Consider the following 21,518-nt stretch of genomic DNA (forward strand, 5'->3'; position numbering starts at 1 on the left):
CCACCTTGTTTGTTCTGTGTTTGTACTTCCCTTAATAGAAATAAAAACAGTCAGAGCCTTGGTAGGAACAGTAGATTCTGTAGCACATGGTATTTAGAAAGTAAAGAACCCTAACATACCTCATGGTGACCCTTTAAAAAGCTATCTTATAACGCTAGATAAGGATGAATGCTGAAAAGTAGGCCTATGTACCTTTATTCTGCAAGAGAAGCTCAATGTATTGTCAGTGAAATGTCATTGCCTCATTAATTATGAAATGTCATAAACATTAACGACAAAAGATCATTGTTGTGATCATAATTATGTAACTCTGATGCAATATTATGACCAAAGACATTCCAGTGGTCTGAAATATATTTCTGAATACCACTGGGGTTGCCTCAGTAAGGATATGCTAGCTCTAAAGTATTTTTGCCAAAATTGCAGTGGCAGTCTGGATTTTTTCAAATTCAAAGACACTTCAAAGTCATATTAGAAATTATCCTGCACCATTTTTTTCAAGATAATGCTTTTGTCTTTAAAATAAGCCCCCAAGTATTTTAACCAATTGTCTCATCTTTATTTTAAATGTCACTATACCTTTTGGAACATGACACCTTCCATTTTACTTTTTTCTAGGCCAAAGTCTGACTTGGTATTGACTTCAGCAAGGTTTTACACAATTAAATTGTCTAAATGATGGGATGCTGAAAATAGCCTAACAAATCTGGTTTTCAAAATAATCACACTGGTGTCTTCGGGGGGGGGGGGGGAAAGAAACTAAACTATACTGCAGGTAGTGCCCCAGAAAAGCTACCACTGCATACCAGGCTGAGTTCAGCCATGGAAGGTGAATAGGGTAGAAAGGAATGCCTTCATTTCTCAGTTTTGTTTTCTTTTTGCCAAGTGAAGAAAGTTGGTATTGTTGTTAAGTTTGTTTTGAAACCGATAGAAAATGCTGAGTGAAATGACTGAAGACTGAATTGCTGGAAATATCTGCAAGATGAGTTCTAGAAGGCAGCAGTCTTCATGCATATTCACAGCTGTAGACCATGCCATTCTTAGGGAGGGAGCATGGGACTGCTGCAATGGGAAAACTTAGCAGCTGTGTCCTCCCAGTTTCTCCCTCTTCCTAGAGAAATCAAAACAACATCCTCGTGGCCGTGCTTTGGGAAGTGCCTCTCCACTTCCTTCACTTTTCTACCCTCAAGCTAGCTCTGTAATTATTCCCCTCCTGACCACGGATGTTTCTCTGAGGTGATTCCTCGTTCAGGATATCCAAAACACCAGAGGGCAGCAAAAGTGTTAAAGCAGAAATTGCAAAAGCATCAACCTTCCCAGCAGAAGCACCTCTACGATAATAAAATGCGATTGCTCGTAAGGGGTTTGTAATGCTTGGACAGTATCAATTTATAGTGAAAGTGGCAGAAAAACTATGTAATTATGACACTACCAAAATTGTGCAAGGGCTACTTCTCAGCAGCACTGCTGGAAGTTGTTGTGACCCATATGTGTGAAAACGGAATAGAAATACCAAAAGGTTGCTGAGAATAATAGATGCCGGAGGTCTTTAATTTAACTCTCAACACCCCATACAATAGTGTTACAACTCTTAAAAATTATGTGGTCCCTCCCCCACTGCAGAAGCTGTATGTACCCCACCCTCTGGACTAGAGATTGGAGGTGTCTGTAAGTACCTTCCACAGGCAGAAACATTTGCCAGTTCTTCTTGCCTCTTCCATCTAATGCAGGTAATTAAAATCAGGACGGTGGATTCTCCTCAGTGTAGCCCTCTGGTGAGGTCTTACACCAGGGGTCCTCAAACTTTTTAAACAGTGGGCTGGCGTGCGGATGAAGTGGCAGGCAGTCATCTGCGGCTGCTTGGTTTCCCCCTCCAACCCCCAGTGGGGGGGGCAGGGAGGTTCTGTAAATACCGGGGGCCGGACTGAGGAGCCTGGGGGGCCGTATCCAGCCCGCGGGCTGTAGTTTGAGGACCCCTATCTTACACTCTCGAGGCAGTTCCATAGCACAGGTATCCACCTTAGGATGGAAAAATTGTGAGATGTTAGGGAGAGCACCAAATGCAGTCGTCTTCTTCCCATTTGGGAAGAAAGGACTTCTAAATTCTGACTCCTTTTAAAAGAAATAAAAATGTTACACTCCTAACTGGGGCTGTCTGTCTTGAGTGTTCTTTCTAAAAAGACCAGTTCTGTTTGCCATCCTAAAACAATCAATTTCAAATGAAAAGAGCAATCATAATTAAAGGGAGGAAAATCCCACCACAGCAGAGGAACCATTATTAAAGTCATTCTTTTCTTTATAACTCCTGGGGCACTGTTCACATGCAGTTGCTACTGTATGTGCTGTTTGTGCGTCACCTCCTCTTCATGAGCTCCACAGAGAATATACTGTTAACTTAATAATAACAATAATAATAAGCTAGCTTTTCATGTGAGTTATTCGAGGCACTATGTAAGCACTAACTGAATGTTACAACGGCTCGGGGTGGCTGCGTGCTATTCCCCTCTTACAGTGAATGGCATAGCAGTCCCATGACCTGGGTCACACCACTGCCTCTGTGTAAGCAGCTCCTGTCCTTCAGCTCCTGACCACCAGCGCTGCAAGACGCTGCCCTCTTCCAGCCCCATTTGAGCCCTGCAGACTGCCAGCCCGCCTGCTCGCACTAAGCAAGCACAGGGACAGCCCATGTTGTGCAATGGTCAAGATAAACAAAGTCTGGGGGTTAATTTCAGGTGTTACTTCTCCACGTTTCTAGGAGAAAGAGCCTGCAGAGTAACTAGACTCCCAAAGGGCTAGCACGCATGCTGCAGGGGGCAACACAAGCAATATAGTTCATTAGATAAGAGAAGCAGAGGAAGTCCTGCTTGCTTCACTACGGTTTCCTGATATATGTTGATGACACACAGCTCATGTATCATGTAATTTGATTTATAGAGAGCACCACATTTTTCTCATCCTGTCTTTAGTGTAAATTTAAAAGGACAAAAAGTGTACTTTCTTCCCGTAGTGGGTCCCTCTTAAGCACTTTAGAAGTCATCCACAGACCCTAACGAGACCACCAACTGCAGGTGAAATCGATTGTACTGATTTCTTTTAAATCTCCAGTGTGCAGCAGAGCTGTATGTCTTCCACCCAAGGCATCACCTTATTTCAAGCAGTCTGGCAAATCCAATTGACATGGTACCTCTGGATGGAAGAGAAAGGTTGCTGCCCAGGGTATGACTGGCTGTGATGGTCAGGCTAGGGGTTCAGGCTAAGACAGACATCTTCCACTCAGGAGCCCAACTGCCAACTGGAGAATTACTTGTCTAAAAAAACGGTAATAGAGAAGACAAGTTGAATAACAAGTGGCAGGCATCATTCAGGACTTACTTTCTAGGCTACATGTACAAACATTTTGGTCACTTGCTGCGTGAAGGCTGAAGACCTACATGTTTGAACCCTGTGCCTCTGCCGCTTCACATCTGACCTTGAGAGGAACCTCTCGAGAGCTTCCAGAACGCTGAGGTTCAATCCCTAAGCAGCCTCCTTCAGCCTTGGTGTGCAAAAAAGTAACTTCCCAAGCCTCACTTCCAGACCGACCAGAGGTAATAGCTCTGCAGGTGTATTCAGAATGTATGAGTAAGTTGCAAAAGTATGGCAGGACTGCGTACGTGTGTGTGTAAATATATACATATATATGGTCTCTCTATTACTACTTCCCGTCCTGCCTGTGTGCAGCTGGTGGACTCAGAGGGTTGCTGGCCCCACGCTGGGCTGGCCCCAGCCTCGTGTGCCCGAGGGGGTGGGTGGTCAGCAGCCCCCGGCAGCTCCCCTCCATCACGCCCCGGAAGCACCGGCAAGGGAGGCGGCCTGGCCGGGGGCTGGCGGGTCCGCATACCGCCGGGGGCACCGGTGCAACGGGTGGGCGGCCACAGCCCTCCGGCTTGCTCCGAGGGCAGGACAAAATGCCCCCCGCAGCGCTGCCGCCACGCTTCCCTTACTGACGGCGGGACAGCCCCCGTCGGTGGCCCCGCGACACGGAGCGAAGGCTGCCTGGTGGCTGGGAGGGGGTAGCGGGGGCCCGGCACCCCAGCCGGCAGGGCCGGGGTCACCAGGACCGGCCAGGCGCTTGCGGCGGGGTCGGCAGCCCCGCTTGTGCGGGGTTAGCGCGGCGCTCGCAGCCTCCGCCGAGCCGCCGGCAGGGCAGGGGGGCTGCGGGTGGCCCGGGGCGGGCTGCGGGCTGCCGGTGGCCCGGGGCGCTGAGGGGAGGCGCGCGCGGCTCGCCCCCCGCCGCGGGACGGCCGCGGGACGGGTAACGGCTGCCGGCACTCCGCGCGCCAGAGGCTGACGCGAGCACCGGCCACGCCGGCAGGGGGCGACCCCGCCGGGAGAAGGGACGCGGTCACGTGACACCAGAGCGCGCCTTGCCCCCCCTCCTCCGGACGGGGGGTCCGGGGACTCAGCGCCCCCCTCCCTCCCTCTGCCCTGACGTCACCGCCCCTCCGTCTCCTGGGCGACGGCTCCATCAGCGCGCGCGTCAGCGCCGCCCGTTCCTTGGCAACGGCCCGGTGTCTCGCTCTCCTTCAGCCTCGCGCCTGGGCGCGCGTCTGTCTGGCGTCAAAGTGACGTCAATGGGCCCGTCTCGGCTTTCGGCGGTGGGCGGGGGGAAGAGGCGGGAGGGAGGGCGGGGTGTGCGTGTCGGGGGGCCGGCGGAGCGGGGCGGGGAGGGGAGGCGGGGGCCGGGACATCCCGCGTGCTCCCGCCTGCCCCCCGGCGCGCACACACACACGCACACGCGCACACTCACGCACACCCTCGCGCGCACACCCCGCCGCGGCGGCAGAGCCCGGCGCCGGCAGCCGCAGCGCCCGCCCGCCAGGTACGGCGGCTCCACGGCCGCTCCGCCCGTCAGGCAGCGGCCGGCGGTGGGCGAGCGGGGCCGGCGCTGCCGCGGGCGCCGGACGGGGCCGGGGAAGAGCCCGGCGAGTTGTGAGGGGCCCGGCGGCGGGCGGGGCTGACGCGGTGCGGTGCCGTCTCGGTGCAGGTGCGAGCAGCGCCCGCGTCCCCGGGGCGGCGCGGATGCTGCCCTCCTAGGCGCGGCGTGCGCTGCCCGCCACCGCCTGAGCCATGGTGATCATGTCAGAGTACGCCGCCCTGCCCGCGGCCGGGCAAGCCCAGCAGCGGCCCCTGCGAGTCGGCTTCTACGACATCGAGAGGACCTTGGGAAAGGGCAACTTCGCGGTGGTCAAACTGGCCAGGCACAGGGTGACCAAAACGCAGGTGGGTGCGGGGGACGGGGCTGCCGGAGCGGGGACCCGGGAGCCTCCCGCCCGCCGGGCCGGGAGCGGGAGCCGGGAGCGGGAGCCGGGAGCCTCCCGCCCGCCGGGCCGGGAGCGGGGAGCCGGGAGCGGGACCCGGGAGCCTCCCGCCCGCCGGGCCGGGAGCGGGACCCGGGAGCGGGACCCGGGAGCCTCCCGCCCGCCGGGCCGGGAGCGGGGAGCCGGGAGCGGGACCCGGGAGCCTCCCGCCCGCCGGGCCGGGAGCGGGGAGCCGGGAGCGGGACCCGGGAGCCTCCCGCCCGCCGGGCCGGGAGCGGGGAGCCGGGAGCGGGACCCGGGAGCCTCCCGCCCGCCGGGCCGGGAGCGGGGAGCCGGGAGCGGGACCCGGGAGCCTCCCGCCCGCCGGGCCGGGAGCGGGGAGCCGGGAGCGGGACCCGGGAGCCTCCCGCCCGCCGGGCCGGGAGCGGGGAGCCGGGAGCGGGACCCGGGAGCCTCCCGCCCGCCGGGCCGGCGCCGCGCGCTGGGTGAGGTGAAGCCGGTGCGGGAAGCGCGGGGCGCGGCGGCCCAGCTTTGCAAAAACGTCCGGCGGGCTGGATGCGGCTGTTGGTGGGAGCTGCAAGTTTTCCTGGTGGCTTCAACAGTTTGAAGTAGAATTAAAACCGAGCGTGAACGTACAAAAAAATACCACTTCCGAGTGTTACGGTGGCGTCGTTGAATTGTGCCTTCGCAGTATGCTAAAAAGTCCAACAAATTAAGGGTCTTTTGAAGACCGTAGATGGGTTTAATTTTTTCATTCAGCGTGTATGTGTCAAGAACAAAGAAGTTGCGGTGTTATTTGCAGAAATAATTTATCAATGGGCATGCAACCGTGTTTATATTTCTGGTGCAAGTCAGTATTATATCAGTCACTACAGCAGAAAATAGTCCGTTACAGGAATCTGTTTTTCACTGGCATGGGATGGATTAAAAGATTTAAATCCTGGCCAGTGCTAATTTTTGCAGTTCTGTTCACTACTTTATGTGTAATCCTTTGACGCAGAAAACAAAAATGAAAATGTTCTGTGTCATGATTTCTGTGCAGTTCAGAAAAAGGGAATCAGCTTTGTCAAGCCTGTACTTTAAAAGCTACTTTACTTGGATTTTGTGACTTGTGTGTGTGTGTGTGCCGGCAGGGTGTATGTGTCTTTTTTTTTTTTTTTTTTTTTTTTCCTCTTCTGAGAGATCTTGACAGTAACCTGTTTTGTAATATCTGGGGTTGTTTTATTTTATTATTTTTTAAATTTGCAGGTTGCAATAAAAATAATAGACAAAACAAGGTTAGACCCAAGCAACTTGGAGAAGATTTATAGAGAAGTTCAGATAATGAAGCTTTTGAATCATCCCCACATTATCAAGCTATATCAGGTAAGAGGTCAGCTTTGAAGTGCAGCACGCAGATGAAATATGTTTGTGCTTTTCTCTTGCACATGATTTTACATCAAGTATTTGCAAAGAATGCATATTGAAATACTTATTGAAATGCCCTTAAATGAAACTTTTTTTTAAAAAAAGTGATCATTTTCTGAACAGGAGTCTGGTACATTAGACAACTTTTTGACAAAATGCACTGTATAATTTACAGTTAAAACCAGACTAGAGTTTGTTTCAGGTCGGGGAACTGTTTATCTCAACTTCTGTGATTAACTTGCCTTTCCCAGCTCATCTGCTTTTCCAGTTTAGAGGACTGGAACTTCTAACGTGCTTTTGATAAGAGGAAGACTTAAACTCATTGTAGGATAGCAGAGAAGAAAGCACAAAAGTTGAGTTTGCCATAAATGGAAAGGATTTCAAATAGTAAAAAATTTAAGTAGAAATCTAATCTAAGAATTAGAATTCTAAGTAGGAAAGAAAAAGCTGGTAAATGTTGGTATTTTAGAGTGTATCAAAAAATGACCTGTTTGCTTACTCTGATCCAGTTTGTTTAGTTTTGAAAGTGAATTTTAAATATCTTTCCCCTCGTAGAGTTTCACAACATGAATTTTAGTTTAGATTTGTTCAGTTTCTGTGCCGATGGGTATTTTTAACAGTAGGAACAAATTAATGTGTTGTACAGAAAACAGGGTCACATCTGTTTAGTGAGTAAGGTCTGCTTTGCAAATTCGAAATATTCAATCTAATTAGCATTTGGTGTAAGTTCCTCTTAATCATCTTAAATAGTGCCATGTGGATTTAAGAAAAAGATGAGGTATCGCAGTCTGTCTGGACCTATCTAGAAGGGCAGGTCTGATGAAGCAGCAGGTCTGAAAGTCCGTATGCAGTAGTAAACACTATTATCAGGTGCAATTTTACCGTTGGGTTTGTTAGCTTTTAAAAAAAAAAAAAAAGAAAAAAAAGTTTAATTAACGTGTAAGGCTGAAGAGCCAGTAAGGCAGGTGGTTAGGCAAGGCATTATTTTTAAAGACCTTGACACACATGAAGTGCTTGATATTTATAGTATTAACCCATCATAACAAAAATTATTCTGTGTTAACATCTGACGTCATTGTTGCCCATAGGGCAGTATAGGATATATAGAAACATTCTAACAGTTTGGTTGATTTCATTTCAGTGGAATGATGTGGGTGAAAATACTATTTTGAAGCTTTTAGAAAAGCAGGTTAAATTCCATCTGGTTGAACCACTTCACTTGATGGAGTGAATGACGTTGGTAGTGGACCATAATTTCTTTTCAGTGAAGTTTTCTTTGTTGTTGTAACTGATGCTTTACCTGTTTGGTGGAGGCTGAGAAGCAGGGATGGAATTAGATGACATACCAATGTAGGGTGTGTGTTCTTGTATTATTTCATCATTGTTTTAGTTTCAGCAGGGCGTCTTAATTTCATCCAGCTGGCAACTTTCCCAGAACACTTTCCTTCAGTTTTTTAGACTGGGAACCTCTCTTCCTTTGCTCCCTGTTTGTTTATTTTCATTTCGTGTCTGTGTGTACTTGTCATGAGGGGGGGACAAGAGTCTTTGAAAAAAGTTACATGTTAGGAGCCTGGAAATTACAGCCTTTGGAGTAGTATTGATGTTTTTTTGATTGTTAACCTGTTGTGAGCCTTCTGCTTCCAAAACAAAATAATCTGCTCCTTGAGGGTCCAATTCCTGGGGAAAGTTGTATTTTAAAAACTGAAATGCAACATTTGAAAGATGTGCATAGTAACTGAAGAATAATTTGGAAATGCTCAGCATTTCTCATTCATTGTTTCAGTTTTAGTTCTTTTTTTTTTTTTTTTTCCTCCTCCAAATGAAAAAAATATCAAGTGTCAAAGGAAGTCGATACTAGTTTGATAGGTGAACACTGGGTAATATATTGACAGTTGTTGATGTGCATCAAGCACTGCTGCTTACACAAACAGCAACCTATTGTCAGTTGCATGGGAGGCTTGCCATGTCCCCAGCCAAGACCAGATGGGAGTGGAGTATTTGATACTACTTCTTGATTTGTCCAAGTTGCAACTATCTCTCCTGATCTGAGTACCTGCCAGCCTTGAAACAAAGATGACTTTATATAAACTTTTAAGTATCTTTGAATGTTCAAAATATATCAAATGAATTGTTAAATGATACGTACATATTTTAACAAAAAAGGAAATCCGGGAAGGGTAGGAAATGATTGAAATGCTCGTCAGTTATCTTATGGAGATTAGGTGGCATGGTAACGGTGAGAAGAACAACGGCATGGGAACCATTGTATATTGTAGGCACATAAGCATTGATTTTTTATCTCTTTCATTACTACTTTGATGGAAGGAACACTGTGGTGCAAAATCAGCTGCTGCTGCTGCAAATAAATAATTGAACTGATGTGTTTGACAATACGCATAGAAAAATGAATGAATGAAACTACAGAAGTCTGCATTTTTTTAAAGCATGTCCTCTGGTGTCTTCACAGGTTATGGAGACAAAGGATATGCTTTACATTGTTACAGAGTTTGCAAAGAATGGAGAAATGTTTGGTAAGTCCTCACTGACAGAGCTAATTAGATTTAGAAACCATGGCTTTGTTCTTGTAATTCCTGAGAAATACATATATTGTCTGATTAAAAATCCAGGACTGGCATTGTCAGCTGTCAAACAGTGAGTGCAGCACCTGCAGGATTATGAAAAATTTCTTTCAGGTGTGTCTAAATCTCATCCCTCTTTTATTTTGTCTTGCAGATCATCTGACTTCCAATGGGCACTTAAGTGAAAGTGAGGCACGGAAGAAGTTCTGGCAGATTCTTTCAGCCGTGGAATATTGTCACAGCCACCACATCGTGCACAGGGATCTCAAAACAGAGAACCTTCTGCTAGATGCTAACATGAATATCAAGTTAGCAGGTAATAAGAAATGCATGGTTACTCTATAAACAGTATTAGACATGTAGTCAAATGCAGTCTCCCTAGGATGATCCTATAAATGTAGTTATGGTAACTGAAAACAAAACAAGTGTTACTGGTCTTCCTCAGGACAAAAGAGAATAACTTTAATGAATAGTCTGAGAAAAAAACAATATATCTGCTCCCTTTTCTCCATTTTTTGCTACTTCTGAAATATTAGTATGTGGATGAATAATGTCTTACCCTGGACTTTTACCTTCATTTCAGACTTTGGCTTTGGAAACTTCTACAAGTCGGGAGAGCCCCTCTCCACTTGGTGTGGAAGCCCACCCTATGCAGCTCCAGAAGTTTTTGAAGGCAAAGAATATGAAGGACCTCATCTTGATATATGGGTGAGCTTGATATTCCTTAGAAATCGCATTTCACACTTTGTGAGGGTCCATTGGCTGTCAAAATCATTGCTTCTACTGGAGTCACTCACACGTGCTTGCTGTTTTCTATTGACAGAGCCTTGGGGTGGTGCTGTATGTCCTTGTCTGTGGTTCTCTGCCTTTTGATGGACCCAATTTACCAACCCTGAGGCAAAGAGTGCTGGAGGGGCGGTTCCGCATCCCTTACTTCATGTCCGAAGGTACATTTTTCAGATCCTTAATGTTAGAAAAGGGGCTACAAATAAAGCAGTAGCTGTCCCGTTCCTTCCTGGGGCAATGATGGATGGAACTGGTTTTGCAGCTGGTAATCACTGTGTCTTCGTGTATTCAGTAATTTCTGTAGGGCAGCGCTTATAGTTGTGGGGCTGGTTGCACATGTTTGCTTTTCTGGGATCTGCTTTATGGTGCATCTAAAAGGCTGTCGTTCCCTTCCTTAGAGTGTCCCTGTAGATTACAAAAATACTTGACACCCTAGCTGGAGAAATAATCACTCACAAAACAGTGAAAACAGGGTTTTAATGAGACTAGCCTGCAGTGCTGAGATGGGTGTAGTTCTTCTAAGATATTTCAACTATGCAGAAGGGGTATATTTCAGTGCAGCTATGCTGTCAAGGAAAGCAGCAACAGTGGGGCTTAGCATGTTTCTTGAGCACTCCCAACAGTCTGGTGAGAAAAAGGAACTGAAGAGTATTATCACCTCTCTGATTTGGGTTTGAAAACAAGTGAATGTGCCTCTGTCTTAAAGTGAAGAGTATCTTTTCAAGTCTGACCTTTATCAGTTAAAGCCCTGAATGGCTGTGATTCCTTGGTTATAAACAAATAAACAGTATATATGGACCAGGAAGTTGCATGTGATGGGGTTCTGTACTAAATTCTGACCTATTTTAAGTGGATGTAAACATGATTAAACCTGCATCCACTCAAAACTAGCTCTCCTACAAGGTGCAAGGCCACCAGTGCCAGTATCCAGTACAGCTTCATTTCCTGCAGTGACGTGTTGCTTTTGTGAAATTATGTGGACGTTTCTTGTGCTGTTTTGAATATCTGGTAGTCAGATCAGCCATCAGCTGCTCAGAAACCTTCAATTCCTGTTTTCATAGACATCAACGCTGTTGCTGGGAAGGTTTCTTAGCAGTGACCTGGGGCTGGGCTGTTATTTTTACCCCTTGCTCATAAGTTTGTCTTTGTCATCCAGACTGTGAAACACTAATCCGACGGATGTTGGTTGTGGACCCAACCAAGCGAATAACCATTTCCCAAATAAAGCAACACAAGTGGATGCAAGCTGACCCCTCTCTTCAACAGCAGCAGTCTTTGTCCTTCTCCATGCAAAACTACAACTCCAACCTGGGTGACTATAATGAGCAGGTCCTTGGGATCATGCAGACACTTGGCATCGACAGGCAGAGAACTGTTGAGGTGAGAAGTTCTTGCCCCGTAGACACATCTTCTGTGACTGCCAGAATGCCAATGGTGCAGTCATATATATATATACGTCGTTCAGTGACTAGCCTTGATCCAGTGTGACAGTACAGTAAAATCTTCACTGCCCTTCCAGATTTTTACTTATTTTTTGAGTATGCTTCTGAGGCCTCAGCGATGAATTTTGGCTGCTTACATCCTTAGTTACTTGTAACTCAAGTCTTTTCAATGTCTTCTAGTCTCTGCAAAACAGCAGCTACAACCATTTTGCCGCAATTTATTACCTGCTCTTGGAGCGCCTCAAGGAGTATCGAAGCAGCCAGCTATCAAGTCGTCCAGCAACTGGCCGTCAGCAAAGGCCGAGGAGCTCCGAGATCAGCAATGTTGAGGTAAGGAAGAGGATCACTTACTGGAAAGCTCCGTTGGCTCTCTTTTTTTCTGCCCCTTGCTACAGCAGAATAGAAGATGGTAGCTCTCAGGCTCCTGAAAACCACTTCTGATATTGGTGCCCTCTGATAGGACACAGCCTACTATTCCTCAACAGGAGGCTGATTGAATACTCATGACCTGTTTCCTAAGAAGTGACTGTGGGTCAAATAGTCTGCCTCCAGTGCAGGTCAATGAGTCAGAAGATTAGGCTTCTCATGGAAATTTGCCCTCTTAGGCATGGATGGGTTACACTTCTTCATTACATACTACGTAGGTTTCTCAGAAGTACTACATGAGTTTGTGTGGTTTTCTGTCATTCTTTTTCTTTTCCTCGCCCCCACCCCCTTTAAAATGTGCTCTCAAATTGTATTTCCAGTTAAATTGCCCAGTTTAAGAGGAGTTCTGTGTTTGTGTTGGCATTGAAAGGCTTTGTTCATTTTCATAGAAAGTACATGGAGAAAGCTTGTGTGGAAGGTGGCTCTGAAATTCCTTGAGCCTCCAGTATCTGAAAAGTCATGTTGAATTGTGGTGTATGTGATGGCTTCTGTGCATTGCGCTCTCCCTCCAGATGCCTCAGGACAGTCTCACTAGTGAAACCCTGCGATCATCTCTGCTTTACCAGCAACCTCAGAGCCTGATTCAGCCATCCTTGCAGGCAGAAATGGACTGTGACATGAGCAATCCATTACAGGTTGGTATTCTCAGCTAAACTGTGTGTTAATTTTTTTTTTTTGTGTTGGTCTGCCAGTCCAAACCAATAGGAGTTGTGACTCTTATTCTCTCCCTCCAATCTTCTGTTTGGTATTTGGGCATGTTGTTGTAGTAGCCTCTTAAATAATTGGCCTAGTGAAGACATGCGACAGGTCTATGAAGAGTATTAAAAGGTAGTGCAGAAATAAGTGAAAGACCCTTCCATCTGTAATCTGACATGTTTTGCAGCCTCTGTTTTTTCCTGTGGATCCCAACTTCAACGGGCTCTTCCGGAACCGCTCCATCTCCCCCAATAGCCTGCTGGAAACCACCATTAGTGAAGAAGTAAGGCAAGAGAAGGAGTTGGAAGATGAAATTAAGGCATATGACCACCCTATCCGCATCCCTAGCAACACCAGCAGGAGGCACACACTGGCCGAAGTGACCACTCATTTCTATCAGCGTGCCCCTCCATGTAAGTAAGTCTGGGAGAGGTGAAGTGTTTCCATAGTTAAAGGAAAAGGACAGAGGAGGACTGCCATAGTGGACAAATGCCTGGGGAGCATGGCCTGATTTGACCTTGACTGGGATAGGAGAGCCCAGAAAAGAGGTCTGTACTCTGCTCTTCCCAGTTCTGTCTTCCTGTAAATAGGCATGGCCCCAAAGGCAGAGAAGTTGCACTGTTGTATTTGATCTAGATCACTATAGAGGAGAGCATTCTCATAAGCAGGACATAACCCTTTTCTGCTTATTTCTGCCGTTGTAGGGGTGGGGGCATCTGAATTTAAAAAAAAGTTATCACTGACTATATTTGGTACACATCCAGACCCTGTGAACTAAACGAGCAAACAAAACTGTTCACAAAGCAATAATCCTGTGTCAGAGCTGTTGTGCTAAAGCAATACTGTAGGCCTGATCCAGCATAGCCTGGTGATGCTGGAGTTGCTGGCAGAGCCTTGCCAGCTGGATGGGAGCCCAAACCTAGGTTATTCGTTGATGACCCCCTGCTGGAGTCAAGCCCTGCGACAACACAAGTTGTTAAGACACCTTTCTAGCTTGCAGCTGCTTATTAGTACCAGTGTAGGTGGGCAGAAGGCTCTGATGTCATGTTTGTTCTTTCCCATACTCATCTTGGGAATGCTCTTTCTCTCCTTCCTTCCCCTCTGTAGGTATAGTCATTTCCTCTTCTGCAAGCCCCACAGAGGGAACTAGTTCAGACAGCTGCCTTACTTCATCTTCAAATGACAGCTCGGTGGCCCTGAGCGGCTGTTTGGCAGGTCAAGTAATGGCGGGGAGCCCAGCCACAGCTAGGATGACGTCACCCTTCCTAGCTTCCCAGTCTGATGCTCCGGTGTTACAAGCCCAGGGCTGCATGGGAGGTGCTTCTCTCCTGCCTGTCAGTTTCCAAGAAGGAAGACGAGCATCTGATACCTCATTAACTCAAGGTAATGTCTTCCTTGCTTTATTGCTGGGGAATTGCACCCTTCCAACTGCCACTAGAAAAGTGTAGCATGCAGAGGTACTTGCTGGCCTGTGTTAGTGTTATGCTGAAGCCAGCCACCTGGATAGTCTGCCTCTTGTATTCACAGTCCCTGAGGGAGGGTTGGATGCCCTGAGGAAGGTGCTTAGGTGAGACGTTCTCGGATGGTGATTCAGCCTGCCCATGTAGATACTTCTGCTGCCAGGAGTGGGATGGCAGGCTCCGTCTTTCTTCTCAAATACGGAGTGCACAGCATCATGATTTCTATCAGATTTCTGCTTTGCTGTGCATGTGTCCGTCTATGCAAGGATGCAGGTGTCCCAAACCCTGTTCCATTACATAAATTTTGCTGTGTCCATCAGGCAGAGGGGTGAACTGAACTGAAGAGTCACACTCTCTTCTAGCACAGTTCTCACGCAAATGAAGGCAGCTGCCCAGAAAGGCTGATCTGTAAAGTAGGCTCCTAGGCAAATGCTAAGGAGGATTAAAGTGCATTTCTTTTGCTCATGTCCCACAGGCTTGAAGGCTTTTAGGCAGCAGCTGCGGAAGAACGCTCGAGCCAAGGGTTTTCTCGGCTTGAATAAAATCAAAGGCTTTGCTCGGCAGGTGTGTCAGTCCTCCTCATCTCGGGCAGCAAGGAGTGCCATGAGCCCTTTCCAACACACACAGCCGAGCACCTGCATGTACAGCAGCAGTGGGAGCAGCAGAGAGGGAAGAAGCCTCCTGGAGGAGGTGCTACAGCAGCAGAGGTGAGAAGCTGGCCAGGAGTTTTGCTGGTTTTGTTGGGTTTACTTTGGTTAGGGCCAAGCAAGGAGGAGTAAACGTAGCAAAAGAAGTTGAGGAGTTTGGTCTCTGGGGATTCCTATCCTCCATCTTTGCTGTGTGGCAGCAGATAAACTGCTTGGTTTCCTTTTGTGGCTTCCTGCACTGGCATACATAACACAGGACGTGCAGTTCCACTTAAAAATCTCGACATCCAAATATTTGAAGGTTGCTGAATTGAGAAGCAGTTTGGTACTGTGGGGGAAAACATTACTTCTCCCCATTGCAAGCTGTGTTTTTCTTTGTTAGTTTTGGGAATGCTTGCTTTCCTCCTCTGCCTCCTCCTGTAATTTTCCCATGGCAAGGAAGTGAGACCTTGTAATTTGGAAAAGTTACAGCCCACAAAGGAGGCACAGTTCCAGTGGCCTCAAATGTCATGTGTGGTGGCACCTCTTCATTCCCATAGAAGCAAGATGGAAAATTGAGTTTCCGGTTTATCTGCACACGTTGTCTCTAGAACATCTATTATTAGCAGGCCAAATGGTGACTAGATAACTTTCTGGTGATAGTCGCCCTCTCCAACGTGAGAGAAGCCAAGTGAAAACATGTTGACCTGGCATGGTCAGCCTGCTTTAATTGTACTGGCTGGATAAGGAGAGGTTTGATAGAGAGGAGGAAACAAAGGGGAAAGTTATGGTCAGTGTTAGGGGCAAGAAAGGAGGAAGAAAAACATTAAACCATCCTAGCAGTGCAAATTAACCTCTTCCACCCTTGGCTTTTGTTCAGAATGCTCCAGCTCCAGCATCACCAGCTACTCCAGACAGCTTGTCCCCAGACTGCTCAAACTTCTGCAACAAATGGCGTCCCCTCCTCTGATAGCGTAGGTACCTGCAAAGCATCCAATTCTCTTCTGTTGTCAGAGCTACAAAGAGAGAACTCATTTGAGCTAGCCTTTGCTGGCAACAGCCAACTGCTCCAACCTCATTTCTTTGGTGTCAGCGTGTCACCGGTGTCCTCAGCAGCTCACCTTTTAGACACACACCTGTACATCAGCAGCAATGTTTCTCCAGTTGGCACCACCTTCTCTCAGCAGCAGAGTTTCTCTGTGCAGTCTCCAAGCTATGACGCTGTCACTCTGCAGCACGGGGATTGTGAGATGGAGGACCTGACTTCCAACCAGCTAGGGAAGTTCGTCCTGGTCAAATGAGAGCCCTGGCTGCTACAGCTCACGCTGCTCTTGTTGCAAAGAACTTTCACCACTGTTCCGTGGCGTGTGCGGGTCCATGGCTGGCTGGTGTCGTGTGGACGAGGGACTCTCAGAAGCAATAAATTTCAAAGTATGTGAAGAGGCTGTCTGGCTCAGAAAGCTAGCAACTTTATAGAACTGAAACAAGCAATATGTATGTCTTTTTGCTTCTACTATTCTTGCACTGAACAAATATGAATAGAAACTGAATTTTTTAAAGGAAAAATAATGATGGGGAGGATGGGTGGGGCATTTGTGGGGACAGGGAGGGATGTGGTTGGGGAAGAACTCTTCGGTACTGTACTCAAGTCAGACCAATACAGCTCTGCTGTTATGCAAGATTAGCAGCTGTCCGTAGTGGTGACACAGCAGGGAGAGGCTTTTCAAAGAAGGGACCAGAGCCTCCCTTTTTCACAATATTCATTTATGGGTTTGTGAAGATGATTACCTCTTTTAAAGAAAATAAACAGAAAACCAGTGGCATGCAGCATTATGCATTCATAGAGGACAAAAATGGAAGCATTGCCATTTGTTGGGGGTTTTTTTCCTCCTCTTAACACTCATGTTATTTAAAGGAACCAACATCCCCATTCCACACCTCTCGGATACGTATACTCCAAATGAAAACTGTGAACTTCTTGCTTGATACATCAGCTGGAAAAGCTTAAAAAGCCCTTCTAATTAGTATAGAAGCAAGTCATGTATTGAAAATCTGTCCCTTGATAATCAGGATCCAAACTGCATAATGCCTGGTCTTTCACAGGGATGTTTGTTTGGGGGTGGTATGTGTGCATATACATATGCACACGTGCACACTTGCATATATTTTGTCGGTCTGAATAATCTGTAGGAATCTTTTTATAAACACTTAAGTTTTTTCTTATTCTTGCAGAGGCACTGAGGAGGGAAGTATTAGTACTGGTGGGGTGATGGGAAGGGTTTTCTTTTTAAAAAGCCCTCCTGGAGGTTGCCTACAAAGTTGCCTGAGGGGTATTTCTTAGTGCTGCACGTTGTTATTTCCGCTGCTAATCATGTTTTTATGCATTTCATTATCAGGGTCCAAACAGAACTGACTCTTGGGGAAATGTGCAATATCGAGGTTATAATTATATACTGACAAAGACAAAAGGAATAGGCTAGAACAGAATTCTACTCTAACGGAGTACAGCTATTTCTGAACAAAACTGTATTAAAAGTGAGTAAAACAGCACAATCTTTGGGTGTTTTTGGTTAGTTTGTTTTTGGCATATTAGCAAAACGAGGTTTTGGATTAGATAGGTGTTTTTTCGTATGGTTTTTAACGCTGTATATGTATATAAATAGGAAGCAGAAAACTATATAACACTAGTTATTTTTTATATTTTGTAATATGCTTATATTGTGTTTCTGGTAAAAAACCCACTCCCCTTTCAAAGCTTCTGCCGGTATCGACAGAAGTTAAGCTTAGATACAAAGGGGAGAACAGACTGTGCTCCTACAGAAATGAGTCAGGTAGGGCGTGCAAACTTTGGAAGCAGGTGAGCAAACAGGGAGCCAGCTTGGCTGGAAGCTGCCATCTGAATGTCAAAAAATAGCTGCATTCTGTCTAAATGCTTAAAGGACCCACTCCCTAGTGTGACACAGGGTGCCTTCAAGTTACCTTGGCTTCATGCAACCTGCAGTATTACGCATTTGCAAATAATATAGATACCTGTTTTTTTGTTTGTTTTGCTTTTTTTTAAAAGAAGAAAAAAGCCAAAGATCGACCAGGTTAATTGGTGGGAGTAGGAAGGGTTGAAGATGTCACGCGGCTCTGTCTGTGGCTCTCCATAAATGACCTCTTTATCTGTGTGTTGTATCTGTGTGTCTATATTGGTGCATCTCCAGCTTGCCACTGCTGCTGCCTGGTCTGGAAGCTTCAAAGTGAGAGAAAATTGCATGAGTTGAATTTCTGGTAATGAGTGGTGCCTTGCAGCAGAGAAAACACCAAAGTCTCATGCTCATTTGTAGTGGTTTAAAAAAAAAAAAACCTAACAAAAAAGAAAACAACCCCAAAGCCATGGAGATGGCTAGAGAGGAGGGCAAGAAGAAGCCAGCTCATCACAAAACAGCAACTTTGCCTTCGGTTTTGTAAGGAGTAGCACACATACTTAAAAGGCAGAATTTCCTCTTCAATATTTGTTATGTTTAATGCCATGGATCAAAAGGTGACAGATTTCTTTTGTTTCCTGTCCTGAGCAATGACAAGCACTTTACTTTCATAGTTCAGTTTGGTTTGTTTTTTGGTTTTTTTTTTTTCTTTCTTTTCCAATTGCTGTAGAACCTCTTTGGAATTATTACTGGAGCAGAAAGAGGTCATTTTAAAAGTTTGGGGTTTTTTGTAGATATCTTGACAGTGCTGTTCTGCAGACTGCAATGCAATAGGGTATTTAAAGACACTACGTGATTGGTTTAATTGAGATGTATAGTTTATTTTTTATCATGACTGAGCAATCATTTTATTTCTTATGTTAAAATGAGAGGTGTACACCAAAATGATTAGTTGATGTGGTTTATTTAATATTTAAATAAAAAATGTTTTACAATTGTTGTCCTGCATATGATTCTGTGGAGTGTTTTCACCCGATGTATACATATGACTTGCACAGTTAAGACTCATTTTAAAGGCTAAATCCATAGGACATTACAACACTTTCTATTACATACTAAATGAAGAGGAATGGTGGGCTCACAAATCTGATAATGGGATATTGAGCCTTTTGCTGGTAGGCAATCTGTCTGAATCTAACCCAAGTCTGTAGTAATCGGATTATAAAATCTGACAGTATGAGAGGTCTACAGAGTGAAAATGGTCAACCATCATTTAGTCGTCACCGGATGAGCACTCCATCCGTGTCACCTTCATCTGAAACAGGCCCCAGCTGAGATTAAGGCAGCAATGAGCAAAGGGGAAGAGGGAGGGAGGGAAAGATTCCAGGGGTGATGGCTTTTCTTCTTTGAAATATAATGTGAGAATTTAAAAAATGCTGGAAAGCTACAAGCTTAGCTAGCCTGGGAATGTGTGTGCAGCGCCAGCTGCCCTGCGCTGGGGAGGTGCCTGGGCTCGCTGGAAACAAGCTGAGGTTCTCGCTGTGACTGCCCGCTGCGGCGCTGCCATGCGCCTCCGCCCCAGCGACAGCACCCAGCAGGGTGGGTGGCCGCCCGTGAGCTGCGACAAGTGGCGCTGGAGGGGGAAAGACCAGACTGAGCGTGCCGCTCTAGATTGTGGAACCGCATCCTCAGTCTCTTCTGCAGTTCTACTTCGCTCTGTTTCCTTTGCACTCCATGCACAGTCCTGCGCTGTGTGGGCCCGGCACGCACACAGGATGTGAGCGATAGAAGGCTTTGGATTCTGCACATGCAATTAGGGTGAGGGTGGGGAGGGGTTTCACCTGCAAAGGGACTACTAAATATTTGCAACCTCTAGTTTAACCTGGCACACAGCAAAAAAAAAAAGGGGGGGGGGGGGGGGGGAATTTTTTCTTCCCAAGGAACAATAGTGGGTTTTTTGAAAAAAGTTTGGATCCTTATTCTGAAGTTTTTATTTTCAAATCCACCTATCGCATTTTGAAGGAAGGGGAGAGTGGTGGAAAGGTAAAGCCAAAAACTTAAAAGCTTGGGGGCAACAGAGATAGTATTTACTTATTTTGCTTTCTAAAGGAGTTTGCTGAGCTGGAATTTGTAGAGCTCTGTATGCATTTGCCATGACTCTTGAACTGGTAGAAAAGTGTCCTGCACATGTTTTTCCAGGGTTGTGTTTTCAATGTGACCATCCAAAGTTAGGAATTTTGCAACTATTAAAAAATAATGGAGGTATTCATCATTATTTTAAATCTAGCTTTTAGTATGACCTGGTTTAAGAATAATCACAACTGCTGTTTTCATCTGGGTTCTCAGGGCATTATTTTAAACCTCAATAATTCTGGGAAGTCTCGGAAAGTTGCTTCTTAATGGATATAAATCAGTGCAGCTCCACCAGCTTTCACTGACATCACTGACCCTTGGGTATAGAGGGATCTTGACAGCATCATGATTTCTGTGAAATGGTAGGAAAAACAAGAACAAAGAAACCCTGGGACTCTGGACTCAGTTTTCATGTGTACACTGTTTCACTTTTGGTGCTTTAGTCACTGTCTTTCTGCCTTTCCTCTGAAATCTGTCTGCTCCTGTTTACCATGTTTGTTTTTGTCTTTAATATCTCTTGAGATGCTGTTTTTCTTGGCTTCATTTCTCACGTTACAGCTTGGTACCTAGTTCCTTTTCCTTTCTTTCCCAGTCTGGGATTGGTGGTTTTCCCCCCTTTCAGATGGAACAGATGCTGGCAAGTTTAGCACAGCCTCAAAAGTGAATGATCAAGCCTTGTTTTTTTTAAAAAAAGGAAATGCTTGGAGCTGGCAGGAGTTGCTAGACTGGGAGCAATGAAAAACACAGGCTGTTTTCGCACGGAGCAAGCCGAGTGCAGACACCAAGCCGAGCGCTCTGATGCCACTGTAGTCCAGCTGTGGTAGCGAGGGATTCCCACCTGTCCCTCTCCTCCTGCCCTCCGGCAGGCAAGGCGTGACTCGTCCCCAGACCCACAACCTTCTCCTTTGCTACGTCCAGAGCAGCAGTCACACCTCAGTGAGGAAAGAACTTCCTCATGGTGAAAGGATAAATCATGTAATTTTGGCCTGTGTCAGCTGGAAAGGAGAAGTGGCAGAAGGGAGAGCAGTTGAGCGTAGAAAATTATGGTGCATGAGATAGAAGTGATCAGTACTTCTGTTTTACTCATTCTGCAAAGTGAGAATAAGGCACGCTTCATGCAATGAAGGAGAATTAATTTAAGAACTGATAAAAGGAAAGATGTGCCTCGGGAGGACATCGCTTCAAATACAGTTGCTGGCTTATTTCATGACTGCTAACTACTTTTAGTGGTGACAGTTAAATCAATGATAAAAGTAATCCACTGTCATGGTTTATGGATTTAGCAGAGCATCTGTGGGAGATCAGGAAAGAGCTAGTCTTCGGTACAGACTGCCAAGGGCATGATAGATAGACAGATTTTTAGGACAGAAATGCGTTTCTCCCAAGGCATCAGGTATCAGCACCTGTCAAAGAAAGATATTCATGTGAGGTGAACACACTTGATCTTCACCTGCAATAAATTCTAGTTCCTTAATATACATTTTATATACTATGTAATGTGTTCTGCAGTGGCAGTGGCTCAGACCAAAGGTCCAGCTAACCAGGTGGCTCATTTCAGAAGCAGGCTCTTAGGGAAAGGGTGGAAGGACGGAGCAAGCATAGCATAATCCCTCTGTGGTATTACCAGCTCAGTAGAGAGCAGACTGCGGTTAAGGGAATTTTTGACTGGCATCTGGGTCATTGTGTTTAACAGCTGCAGATGGGTCAAGCCTCCAAGAATTTGGCTAACCCCTTTTGAAATTCTTATAATTCTG

At 46.3% G+C, this 21,518-nt stretch overlaps 1 protein-coding gene and 1 long non-coding RNA gene across 2 annotated transcripts; one reads left to right on the forward strand and one right to left on the reverse strand.

Moving 5' to 3' along the window:
* Positions 1–1,520: 1,520 nt before the first annotated feature.
* Positions 1,521–4,616, reverse strand: LOC129784387 (uncharacterized). Its single transcript, XR_008747054.1, has 2 exons — positions 3,432–4,616; positions 1,521–3,308 (listed from the first exon to the last, which is right to left on the reverse strand). It is a non-coding gene; the product is annotated as an uncharacterized LOC129784387 (long non-coding RNA).
* A 134-nt stretch (positions 4,617–4,750) lies between these two features.
* SIK1 (salt inducible kinase 1) lies at positions 4,751–18,639 on the forward strand. The gene is made up of 13 exons (XM_027785807.2): positions 4,751–5,262; positions 6,549–6,665; positions 9,175–9,238; positions 9,441–9,602; positions 9,870–9,994; positions 10,110–10,233; positions 11,229–11,452; positions 11,695–11,844; positions 12,453–12,575; positions 12,824–13,049; positions 13,744–14,019; positions 14,572–14,803; positions 15,603–18,639. The coding sequence occupies exons 1-13, from the start codon at positions 5,110–5,112 to the stop codon at positions 16,021–16,023; spliced, it is 2,397 nt and encodes a 798-aa protein (XP_027641608.1). The 5' UTR covers positions 4,751–5,109; the 3' UTR covers positions 16,024–18,639.
* Positions 18,640–21,518: the final 2,879 nt, after the last annotated feature.

The sequence above is a fragment of the Falco peregrinus genome, chromosome 4 (genome assembly GCF_023634155.1).
Source record: "Falco peregrinus isolate bFalPer1 chromosome 4, bFalPer1.pri, whole genome shotgun sequence".
NCBI lineage: Eukaryota > Metazoa > Chordata > Aves > Falconiformes > Falconidae > Falco > Falco peregrinus.

Coding starts and splice junctions, on each gene's coding strand:
- SIK1 (XM_027785807.2), top strand. CDS start 5,110: ATGGTGATCATGTCAGAGTACGCCGCCCTGCCCGCGGCCGGGCAAGCC. Junction 9,239..9,440: donor AAAGAATGGAGAAATGTTTG/GTAAGTCCTCAC, acceptor TTTGTCTTGCAG/ATCATCTGACTTCCAATGGG. Junction 10,234..11,228: donor CCCTTACTTCATGTCCGAAG/GTACATTTTTCA, acceptor TTTGTCATCCAG/ACTGTGAAACACTAATCCGA.